This window comes from Cupressus sempervirens, chromosome 7 (genome assembly GCF_028749045.1).
Source record: "Cupressus sempervirens isolate cs-2001-9-10 chromosome 7, ASM2874904v1, whole genome shotgun sequence".
NCBI classification, from domain to species: domain Eukaryota; kingdom Viridiplantae; phylum Streptophyta; class Pinopsida; order Cupressales; family Cupressaceae; genus Cupressus; species Cupressus sempervirens.
In genome coordinates, this window is record NC_143124.1 from 107,229,258 (window position 1) to 107,242,047 (window position 12,790).

The 12,790-nt window shown below is 35.9% G+C and overlaps 1 protein-coding gene across 1 annotated transcript in view; it reads right to left on the reverse strand.

The window, feature by feature from the left end:
* Positions 1 to 3,641: 3,641 nt before the first annotated feature.
* LOC149545714 (LOB domain-containing protein 23-like) overlaps positions 3,642 to 12,790 on the reverse strand; it is a 37,744-nt gene continuing 28,595 nt past the window's right edge. Inside the window, exon 2 of the mRNA XM_089794327.1 lies at positions 3,642 to 4,112. Coding sequence (XP_089650453.1) covers positions 3,786 to 4,112 — 327 coding nt within the window. The 3' untranslated portion in view covers positions 3,642 to 3,785. The remainder of the gene's footprint in view (positions 4,113 to 12,790) is intronic.

Here is a 12,790-nt window from a genome sequence, read left to right on the forward strand (position 1 = left end):
AATTCTCTTCTAAATTGAAAACTATTAACAATTCAATTAATAATTCAGTATTTTCCCTTTTTATGAATAACATTTCTCTCATAGTATTACTTATTTAATATATTCTATCATTGGAATTTTCTTCTATAACGATAGACAACACCTCAATATTATAAATAACTCATTATATGAAAGAAATCTTATTCTATCATGAGGATAGACAGCCATAGTATTAATAAGTTATAATATAAATAAAATTTATTTGAGTGAGTACATTCAGTCAAGCAACTTGAATCACTAATCTAACCAGAAACTATTAGGTTTCTTTTAAGTACTTATCAATTTCCTTCCTTTCTGTAGTTGGTTCTCTTTTATTGAGATTTCAATTCTTTCTAATAGTTTAGTTTTTAGTTTTATGCTTAGTTGATAAGCTCCACTATTAGTGAATTTATTTATGGTTGTCATCTGAACTTGATCTATAAGTTCTATTATTAAATTTTCAGACCGTATCCCCATTTTATCTAATCAGAGATACAGAACTCTTAAGAAAAAGGAAAAATCAACTTTGACAGAACGCTTGCTTATTGAAGATAGATCATGAACCTTCATATCTCTTCTGGTATTTATGAATTAGTACAAGAAAACAAAACAAAACAAACCTAATGAGCAAGAATGGAGTAACGACCAAATTCAAACGTTATCTACACCTGGAATCCTAATAAAGGGCTGATGAATATACTTTGAACTAAAAAGAAAAATTTTAATGCCCTCCAATAACAAAAATAGACTAAGATGCAATTTCTAAAAGTAACTGTCAAACAACTATCTTCTATCATACATTATGGCACCTCGATAAAGGGAATAGAGTATCTTCTAGATTGAGATGGAAAGAAGATCAACTGCCTTCTAGCATTTTTTTCGTTTCTGCAAATGATATAGAAGCAGAGATGGTAAATTACCGTATGTGCTAAAATTGAATTGAACGTTGAAGACAAATAATATATTCGTCTGGTAAGTTGTAAACATTGGTTTTATTGTAATAAAACTCACTGCAGGATCTAGGAACCATCATTGAACACAAACAATATTGAAATATAGAAATATAGAAAGTAAAAGTATAGCGAACTTAAGTTAGCTATTTATATACTAAATTAAATGTGTTGAACTTCGTATATCAGGCTTCTAATATTTTGCTATGTCTTCAATAATGTCAATGCTAAAACGTTAAATAATAATAAATATAGAAGGGTCATATTATGGTACGTGAAAACGATTGCAAATTATGAATGAATAAATTTGTGAAAGTATGATCGATTTATATCCGATTGTCCTGTACTCTATACAGATTCAATATTCTTATTTGAACATTCATAGAAAATTGGCCAGCACAGCATTGCCCTCAATAGAACAATGTTTCTGTAGAGTCTATTAAAAGATTTGTGGTAAGCTAAAAATCACTTGTTTAGGTGAAAAATCTTAAGTCTATTGAAAAGTTTGTGGTAAGTCAAAACCACTTGTTTAGGTGAAAACTCTAAAGCCTATTGAAGGGTTTGTGGTAAGCCAAAACTACATTTTTACATGAAAAACCTAAAAGTCTTGAAGGTTTTGTGGTAAGTCAAAACCACTTGTTAGATTGTGGTGACTGATCAGGAAAGTACTGTACATACCTCATAAATAGTGGGGTTTGGGGCATCACCCCGAAATTTTTTTTTTTTTTTGGAAGTAGCCGACATGGTAGCCGACATATTATGGCCGACATATGGCCGACATGTTATAACCCTAAAGCGGTTTAATACTTGTATAAAAAGGGCTTAGGGTTGGGTATTTTTTATGTGTGGTGATACGAAATTGGTTCTTGCGGCGGTATTGAGCTGTAAGGGATTACGGATTGTAATCAGGTTGTAATCACTGGATTGTAATAAGATCGGACTTGCTGTTTGGTGGACGTAGCCCAGGGATTGGGTGAACCACGTTAAATCTTGGTGCCTTGTGTTCATTTCCGTGTGTTCTATTATTTTTGTTATTGGTTATATTTGCATGTAGTTTTTATTTTTGTCCGTGGTTTATCCTAACAAGATTGTTGGGTGATGCGACGGGCTCCCCTACCCACAGGTGGTTAATTATGTGGTGTTCCATGTTCACTAACAGTCATGGCTTTTGGTGCAACGGCAAATGGGCCCAACAATTGGTATCAGAGCCTGGTTTTGGCCTGGTCATGGGTTCAAATCTCCCCGGAGCCTTCCCGACCCGCGTAAGCACCTGGTATGTGCGTCGAGGGGGAGATTGTTGGGTGATGCGACGCGCTCCCCTGCCCACAGGTGGTTAATTATGTGGTGTTCCATGTTCACTAACAGTCATGGCTTTTGGTGCAACGGCAAATGGGCCCAACAATTGGTATCAGAGCCTGGTTTTGGCCTGGTCATGGGTTCAAATCTCCTCGGTGCCTTCCCGACCCGCGTAAGCACCTGGTATGCGCGTCGAGGGGGAGATTGTTGGGTGATGCGACGTGCTCCCCTACCCACAGGTGGTTAATTATGTGGTGTTCCATGTTCACTAACAGTCATGGCTTTTGGTGCAACGGCAAATGGGCCCAACACAACTTGCTTTGGTGAAAAACCTAAGGGCCCATTTGGCAACGGGAATACAAATAAAATAGGCATATGTAAATTCTTAAAGTTTTGAATTCTTCATTTGGATGCACCAAATCGGAATTGGAATACAAAGTAAAATAAGAATTCATATTCCAATTTTGGGCCAAAAATGAGGTTTTGCAATTCCACCCAAATAGGTGCTACTAGAATATGTATTCCTATTCCACTTTTATTTATTTTAAAAAACATAAATTTTGGGGTCTGTAAATTCCCCATCAAATATTGGTTAAACCAAATAGAGAATAAAAATATGTAGCCCCATTTTCTATTCTAGAATTACGTATTTTAGAATAACTATTTCTATTCCCCTATTCCTATTCCCGCAGCCAAATAGGCCCTAAACAAAAAGCAATTGTAATGGTTGGGAGAAATCTCAAATGGTTATGGGTCACATCATCATGATAGTAGGAACAAATGGATAGTGAGAAGGGGAACACAAAACTTATGTTGTAAATGGGTACCTAAGAAAGCTTAATGCCTAGACACATAGTATTTTAATTATTTCATTGCAATAATTTCTCCCACAAACAAAGTCTTTTGTGGTAGAAATTAAGGGAGGGTGTTGGAATAGGCAGCTATGTACTCCTAGAAATCTGAATATTAGAAATCCACATCTTCTTGTGGACTAAGTCCTATGCCTCATGCAATCGTCCACTTGTTAAAAGCCTAAAACATTCCTCTCTTGGTTTAGTTGTTGGGAACCCTTATAAATTACAGGCAATACCATAGTTGTATCAGAGAGATTTATAGATCAATAAAAGCTGTCTTACATTCTCAATTTTATTTGCGTTTAATTCTCTTTCTATTGTTCTACATATCTAATTTTCATCTTTTACATCAGTGTAAAGACAGATATTTATAATCTAATTATATCCAAAATATTTTTAACAAAATATATAAACAATGAAATACTATTTACTAACAAATAACCCATATTTCTTAATTAAAATTTATATTGCAGTAGCCCTAAATGAATAAAAATTAATTTGAAGGCAAACAATTGAATCTTCATAAGCTACAGAATACCCCTCTTACCCATATTTTATTTAAATGATAAAAATAACTGTTGTTTGGATATTTTATATAGTTCACCGAACAGTGAGCAATAAGAGCACATGAATGCTTGAGTTAGCATTCCATTTCAGTCTTTTAAATCTATATATTCCACAAGGTACCCCATGAAAGCAAGGGATCCACTTCTTCATGTGTGATACATTTTCCTGTTGCTGATGTGGCATCTGTTGTATTTACAACTTGATCATGAAGAGAGTCAGTGCCCAGAAGAAATATAAACTTACCATACTCATATCGCATATGATTTAGCTCTTCCTCTGTGGCTGCCAACAGGAATTCCAGCTCAGCAATTTCCTTCTGGAGTTGAAAAACTTCACCTGCACAGCCTTTTATGGGATCGTTCACCCTTGCACTCGCTTCATAAAACATGCTCTTTACAGCATCTCCTCTTTTCTCATCTTCCACTACCTGAAGCAAGAACACATTGACAACTTTCATTTCCTATTTAATGCATGGTTAAACAGCTATGTGCCATAAGGAAAATAAATTTATTACAGATAGCCTATCTTATAGCCTTTTATCTTATCTTTATCTTATCTTATAATATATAGCTGTGTTCGGATTTCTTAATATTTTTCTGAAGTTAATTCTAAAAGAGTGCCGTAGTTTATAAATTGATAGTTTGGCAATTAAAATTAGGTATAATTACAAATTACTAGAAATAGTTTGAGTGTCAAGTGTAATTGTTTTATGTGATATAAAATCATTATTGAATAGTTTAGTGTTGAAAGAACTTTCAAATCACCATTACGTAATCTATTCCAAACTGCAACTACTCAAACTCAACATTCATTATTAACACTAGTGGTATCATACCAGACATACTACAAATTGCAACATTTCTGTTGATCAGATATCAACCAACAACTTTATCACCACCATCTTGTTGTCCTCTAAAGAGCATTTGGTGTAAAATCCATCGAGTTTTCGATATTTACAATTTTCCAATACATCTGTCACTGTCCACAGATAGGCTTTCCTAGAAAGGGCACAAAAATCTCTATACTTTCTTCCTCTTCTTCAACATCCAGGCACAAAGCTCGCTATACTTTCCTCCTCTTCTTCAACATCCATCTTGTCTGTAGCATTTTTTTTCTTCACCTTTATCCTCTTCCTCATCTTTTGAATTTGTAATTATCTGTTTTCCTTTCTCACTAGTCTTCAAAATATTTGGTTTAGGAGATGAACCGCCAACTACTTCTTCCAAAGGAGGAAACCTCCTTATAATGACCTACAGACATACCACTAGTTACAAACGACCCATAAACAATATCTTCCATAATGTACCAAAAAAATTCGTTACATGCACTCTTGCTGCCCTCCAAGAAACTCAGGTATCTACATATCTTCTTACTGATCTACTTTAGATACACTCATTTGAATTCTCTCACAGATACATTGCAGTTTGTATTCAAATTGTAATTCACATAGATCCTTCCATTTCTTGTTCATACACTTGTATTGGAAAAATATACATACAGTTCCATACTCTTTAAACATTTATCAAGAATATTTTCTGTATATTAATTTCAGTTTGTTCTTCTAAGAAATATTCTTTTCAAAAGGACTTATTAAAGAAATATTTTAATCATTTTGTAAATTATCTCCCTATTTGGGATGAACATATGATATGATGATTATTTTCTTGACATACACCTCCCTCATGGGGTACCTTGATAAAGGACAATGATGTTAAAGAATAGTAAATTGTTATGATTGTGTATCATCTTAAAAAGTAAGCAATTTCTTTGCATTCTTTTTGAAAGCTTTCCCATGGGGGTACCTTGGTAAAGTACAATGATGTCAAAGAAGAGAAAACTGTTATGGCTGCATATCATCCTAAAAAGTAATCACTTGCTTGAAGTTTTACTTTTGAATCCCTTTTAGCCTTCATTAGTGTGGTATCTTACATTAAGATGATGCATTGCACTTAATTGCATCTATTATTTGAATGAATCTTATGTTTCTTCCTTCAATATTGCTCAATACTCTAATTTGAATCTAATTTCTATGCATAATTTCTCATATATCTATTTATTCACCCAACTCATTTTCCCTTTTAGCCCCAATTTAATTTCTCTTCTATATTTTAACTCTTACTTATCAATGTTATAATTGTAGGAAACTATGACAGCCATCTTATAGGTGCCCTGAAAAAGGCTCCACTTCCTAATCAAAAAATAGAATCAATTATGTCCACAAAGAAGCTAGCAATGTGAAGTCATCAGAGGTAAATCTTTCCTATGAGAGTGGAGATAATTTCATGTTAAGGAGGATTTTGATTAAGTTTCCAGTAAAGGAGTAACTTAAGAAGAGAAGGGTATTATCTAGAGTAAAGTGCAAAATACTTGACAATTTTAGCATAGACTCAGGGTCTGATTATAAAATTAATTTAGAGGAGCTATTGAATAGGTTGGGCTTAGCAAAGACTCCTCATACCCATCATTATAGGGTTACCTAGTTAAACAAAGGGTAAAATACATTACTAAATGAGAAAGCTTGGGTTGAATTCACCATAAAAGGTTACAAAGACAAAATTCCATGTAACATACTACCCATAGATGCATGTCAATTTCTAGTAGGCATACCATGGTAGTATGACAAGAAGGTCATACATAATAGAGAGAAGAACTCCTATTCTTTCAAGAAGAGTGGAGTCACCTATCACATTTAATCTCTAGTAGATGAGGATTAGACTAAGACAACAATGCTGATGTCTTACTGATTATTGGGAAAGAGTTTTTGCGTGACCTTAAGAAGAAAGAGGGAATGGGATTTGCTATTGGTGAAGCCCAAAGAAGAAGAAAAACTAAAGTAAGTACCCCTACCTACACACATTAAGAAACCATTGGGCTAGTTTAATGACATCATCAATAATAGGACACCAACAACATTACCTCCTCATAGAGCCATCACTCATTAGATTGACTTCATACAAAGGGAATCCTTTCCTAACAAAGCATCTTATAAAATGACACTAAACCAAAATATGGAAGTAGCTAGATAGGTTTAATAACTCCTTGATGAAGGCCTAATTAGAAATAGCATAAGCCTATGCGTTGTTCTAGTGGTCTTGGCACCCAAAACGGGAGCTAAGTGGAGATTATATACTAATTCTAGGGTAATTAATAAGGTAACAATTAGATATAGGTTTCTTATCCCTAGAATAGAAGATTTGATGGATGGTCTTAGCAGGGCTAGGTATTTTCCTTAAGTTTATCTCAAAAGTGGATATCATAAAATTAGAATGAAAGAGTGGGATTAATGAAATACCATTTTCAAAACTACAAAGGGTCTTCATGACTAGATAGTAAGGGTTACCAATGTCCCTAGTATCTTATGAGCTTAATGAATGAAATTTTAAAGGATTACATAGGAAGTTTATTGTAGTTTATTTGGATGACATTCTTATCTTTAAAAAAACTAAAGAGGAGCATATGAAACACTTAGAAAATATTAAGGAGGTTACATGAGGAGAAGTTAAATATTAATCTAGAGATGAGTGAGCTATTAAAGTAAGAGCTTATCTACTTAGGCATTTTAATCCCTCAAGGTGACCTAAAAATGGACCCTAGTAAGGCAAAGCCAATCCTTAATTCATCTCCAAAAATAAAGATTGATGTAAGGATTTTTCATAGACTAGCCCAATTCTATAGGAAGGGTATCTGAGGGTTTAGTGAGATATGTGCACCTAGTTTAGACAACAAAAATTGTCAAATAAAAAGTAAGTGCAAGTGGACTAATAAGGCTAACAAAGGGTTTCAGATGTTAAAAGAAAAGGTGGTTATAAACCCATCCTAGTTCTACCAAGTTTTGATTAGTTGTTCAATATTAAATGCAATTCAGGTAATTTAGTTGTCACAAAAGTATTAAGGAAATAAGGAAGGCCTATAGTTTTTAAATAGTATCAAGTTGTATGAGGCCAAGAAAAGGTATTATTCTTGTGACCTAGAGCTCTATGCTCTAGTCAAATCTCTTAGGAAGTAGAGGCACTACCTTTTTCCAAACAAATTTTGGTCTATATAGATAATCAAGCAATATATTTCATACATATACAAGAAAATTTTAGACATAGTCATATAAAATGGATGGAATTTCTCCAAGAGTACACCTTTACTTTCAAACACAAGTAGGGTAAGAATAATAGGGTGAAAAAAGCCTATAATAGAAGGTTTCTTACTATCTAGGAAATTCTAGCCTTACTATGGTTGTGCATCCCTTTCTTTCCAATGTCTTTTTTGAGTTCTTTCCTAGTGGATGTTATGTCTCCCCCCACTTCTAGCTAGGGTAGCCTCTAGGGTGTCAAAGATATAGGAAGGGTTGAGAGGACTGCAGGTAGACTAAGGTAATCTCTTCTTTCTTTCAGGGTTGACATCATGTCAGATGACTCAAAGGTAGAATCTTAGTTTTTGTGTGTGGGGGTGGGGGGGTGGGGTGGGCACTTGGGGGGGGGTGAGGGGGTGGGGACTTAAATTTATCTAACTGGAGTTGCTTACTAGTTCTCTTGATACTCTATGTACCCTTCTTAGTTACTAAGTCTAACTCTATGAGGTTGATTTTAGCTATTAGGTCTATTTTGACTTCCAAGCCATGGGTTTTCTTGAAATTATTATGGCTATGCCCAAGTCTAGGCTTCAAGGAGACTTGGGGGGTCATTGAGGGGTTAACCAAAAGAGGGAGATTTTAGGCTAGGTGTTGGATATAAAAATTGTTCATAAACCCTTGGTGGATAAGGTAGAAAGTTTTGCCCTCCTAATGTTTGCTCCAGGCCTTACAAAAAGACTCTTCTAGAGAATACAATAACTGAAATGGGAAGGAAATGTGGTCAAGATTCCTAAAGTTATTCAAAAAAGGGAAGTGTTAATAATAGATTACATAAATAGTTCCTCAAGTGTGATATACTACATAATCACATAGCAGATCGTGTCCCAAGGCTTAGGGAGGCCTTCCTATGAAAATCCTCCATGTATTCATGTCAATTACTCCTTGAGTTTTATAAAATTTTGCAAACTAGGCTCCTTGTTAACCAGCCTGACTTCACCATTTCTTTCCTACCATAGTAAAATGTCATGTCCCCTTTTCAAATAATTAAAAAATAATAATCTTTGCTAAGGCAGGCAGGCCCAAGAAAGTGAAGTTTCGGAAAAAGGGGGTTAATCTTTGGAAACCGTTGGACTAATAAATGAAAATTATTATTGAAATATGTTTCATTAACCTCTCTTGGATGTGAGTTACAGTTATGCCCTCTTTTAAGGGGTTTGGAGGCATTTTGGGCTGAGGGGAGAACTTGATTTTTGCTCATTCTTTGTTATTCTTCAGAGGCTGCCAAACCAATGGAGAAGGAGACCCAAGAACGGGAGTTTGCAGGTTTCCAGGGAGACCCAAGAATGGGAGTTTTTAGGTTTCCTGAAAGGCTAAGGATGGGAGTTTGAAGCCATTCCATGTGCATGCTCATACAAAGTTTGCCTTTGTGCTGAACAGTGTAGATTTGTGGGTTTTTGGGTGTGTTTTTTGCATGAGTTTGGTGTTTTCAGTTGAGCATTTCATATCAGTTTTGGTTGCTTCTATATTTCAGACTTTAAGATGTTAAAATAGAGCTGAATATATGTATTGGGATGTGATTAAACTTTTGAGATAGTTTATTAGTGTTGTGTGGTGTTTTCGGGCATTTTTATGTTAATTTCGGGAGCCCGATGAGCATAGTTTTTGTCCTACATTTGAGAACTGTTGTGTAAAGGTTATATGGATCTGGAAATTTCATTTTGTAGGCTTTTATACTACTGAAATTTCTATAAAAATGTCCACTTTCAGATTTATTAATAATTGGTGAAGCTGTGAAGCTTTTGGCACAATTTCTGGCATACTCGATTTGGGGTTTCTTGAGAAATTTGGAGGATCTTTGTGATATTAGTTGTTTGATCTTAAAGATCTGATTAAAGGTTGGAAATATCATGTAAAATCAAAAAAGGGACATTTTAGTGGTATCAGAGCCATGATCTTGCTAGCCTGAGGGTTTGTAGAAGTTTGCAGGTCAGTTTTGACAACTACCCAGATCTTGCATTTCAGTTTTGAGAACTACCCAAATCTTGTATGTCATAATTTATGATTGCATGTTGCTTCTAATTATCTGCATGTCAAAATTTATGGTTTCATGCTACTTCTAATCATTTTCATGTTAGTTCTTGGTGAATTTGGTGGTTGTAGAAGTTTGCATTTCAGTTTTGACAAGTACCCAGATCTTGCATGTCAGTTTTGACAACTACCCAGATCTTGCATGTCATAATTTGGTGGTTGCATGTTGCTTCTAATTAGTTGCATGTCAAAATCTATGGTTTCATGCTACTTCTAATCATTTTCATGTTAGTTCTTGGTGAATTTGGTGGTTGTAGAAGTTTGCATGTCAGTTTTGACAACTACCCAGATCTTGCATGTCAGTTTTGACAACTACCCAGATCTTGCATGTCATAATTAGGTGGTGGCATGTTGCTTCTAATCAGTTGCATGTCCAAATCTATGGTTGCATGCTACTTCTAATCATTTGCATGTTAGTTCTTGGTGTTTGAAGAAGTTATATCCTATTGGGGTTACACTCTACTTTATCCAGAATGGACAGGTATAGTACAGAGTCTCAGAGGAAACGATCTTGGACAATTGATAGCCAGAGTCAAAATAGTAGAAAGGATGGTTATTTAGACATTCGAGATAAACTTATGAAAATAAGCCATGACATGTCTAAACAGTTGGTTGAGCACCACTGTATAATGAATGACATGTTATCTGACCCAGCTAAGGTGGATAAGTTGACTGGATTTCTATTTGGCAGATTTTCTCACAGGACAGATGACACAATTCCCAAGAACTTGCATGAGGAGTTTGAGAAACTAGCTGATAGCTAGGTAGAGGTCTCAGAATCTACTCTGCCACAGGAGGTGGTGGGAAAGGATATTACACAGATTGATAGTAACGGTCAACTTGATACTCAAATTGAGACAACTGTTTACAGGTTGTCAAAGGGTGATGCCACAGGTATTCAGGATGGTATAGTTACAACAGGCAGTGACTACAGTGTAGTGGGTTCAGATGATGATTATGAGGATGTTGTTGTGCAGGATGGTGAGATACCTGGTAGAGATGAGCAAACATTGAGCATTCATGACTTTGCTGAGAAAGAGTACCATGCATAGTTAGATGCTTCATCACATGAGGTTGAGGTAGGTAGTACTTCACATGATTTATCCCGCCAGCTGAAGGTGAGTGAAGATAGTATTTTGACTTCATTATCTCATCATGATAGGTATGTGGAGTTAGTTGGTATTGGTCATATTACTCAAGTGAGGATTTTTCTTGAGTTACCAGCTGATTCTAGTTTACAGATATGGACTCAAGATTGTTATATTGGCATTTGGGATTCAGTTGACAGGAGATCTTTAAAACTTTTCGATAGCAGTGTTTGTTTGGGTGCTATCATGGATTTGATTAGCAGATTTCATGGTGTTGTCTTTTCTTGTGCTAGCAGCTTGTCCAATGTTGGTATTAGTTTTTATACACCAATGTTGGGCTTTGTTCATATATCCAGTCGACCATACTTGCTAGAATGTGTTGATGATATTTCATATTTGGCAGTGTGTATAGATGAGTCCCAGGATCATATTGGCATTGATGACATCCAGGAGGATGCAGTGGGCAATTTTGAAGACTTAGTTTCCTTGGGTATAGAGGAGTTGGAAAGCAATGCTAATGTTTTTGATACTCCGTATGTTGATATGAGTTTTAGATTTTATTCACAGGATATGGATGGTAATACTCTAGAGACTAGTAACTTTGAGGATACTCCTTTAGACAGTGCATCAGAGGAGGTTTGTAGGAGACAGTCAAGCCAGTGCCATCATGTGTCTAATCAGTTGAGAGTTAGTGACCAAGACATTGCTATCACTTGCCAGCATTTCGATGCTGCTCGTTAGTTGTTAGCAGTTTATGGATGGGGTTCTCCTACTAGTGATGACCAGGGAGGCAGTTATATTTCCTTGACAGAGTTCCACTCTTTATGGGAGGCTATCCAGATTCTGAGACAGGATTATATGCAGTTGGTAGATGATAAAGATTATCTTATGAAGTGGGGCAGTACAACATATGATGCATTGTTGGCCAAGGAAGATGAGGTGAGTGAGCTTACTGAGCAGCTTGAGGTGACTTCTGAGATTCTTGAGAGTACACAGTTGGCTTGCAAGGAGTCACATTTTCATTTGGCTAAGGTGACCATGGAGTTAGAGCGACTACAATCTTCACCTGATTCTATACAGTCACAAGTTGTGGTGTGTGGTGATCCGAGGATGTCCATGGCCGAGATTGTCAGAGACAGTGGAGATGGGGATGCATCCATTCTTGATACTAACATTGGAATATTAGGTTCATTCCCACTAGAGTTAGGTTCAGTTGAGTTGGGTGTTGTAGTAGATTGTTGTATGCCTGACATGGTGGTGGCCTCTAGTATTGATGGCACAGAGACTAGAGATGTATCAAAGATCATGTGTGATGTTGGTGAGTCAGCAGTTGGCATGGTTCCTACTAGTAACACTACTCCCTTGGTGATATCTTCGGAGGTAGTAGTTAGTTCCAACATGGTTAATGATCAATTGCAGTTAGTTTCATCTGGATTACAGTCTAAGCCACTGACTGAGATTGGTGTATTCTATCGGCATTACACTGTGAGGTATGCTCATCAATTTACCTTTGATGACCATGTTGATGAGATAATGATACAGAGATGTACTTTGGTTCCTAGTGCTTATCATCAGTTATGGGACAATTTGATGCCTCAAGATGAGATTTGTGATGGGCATGACATGGCGATAGGTTCTACAGTTGACAGCTTGATAATACATGACTTAGAGCAGGAGTTTCAGAGTGATGCTTCAGTGGGTGTTGTTATTGATTCTACTCCTTTGGCTATGACATCTCCTGACTTAGCTAGTGATCAGTCATAGTGGGTTGTATCACTTGTTCATGGTGAGTTGTTGACTAAGGTTGGTTTTTTTTATCAACATTATATTGCAAGGTATGTACATCAGTCAGCATTTGATCCTTGT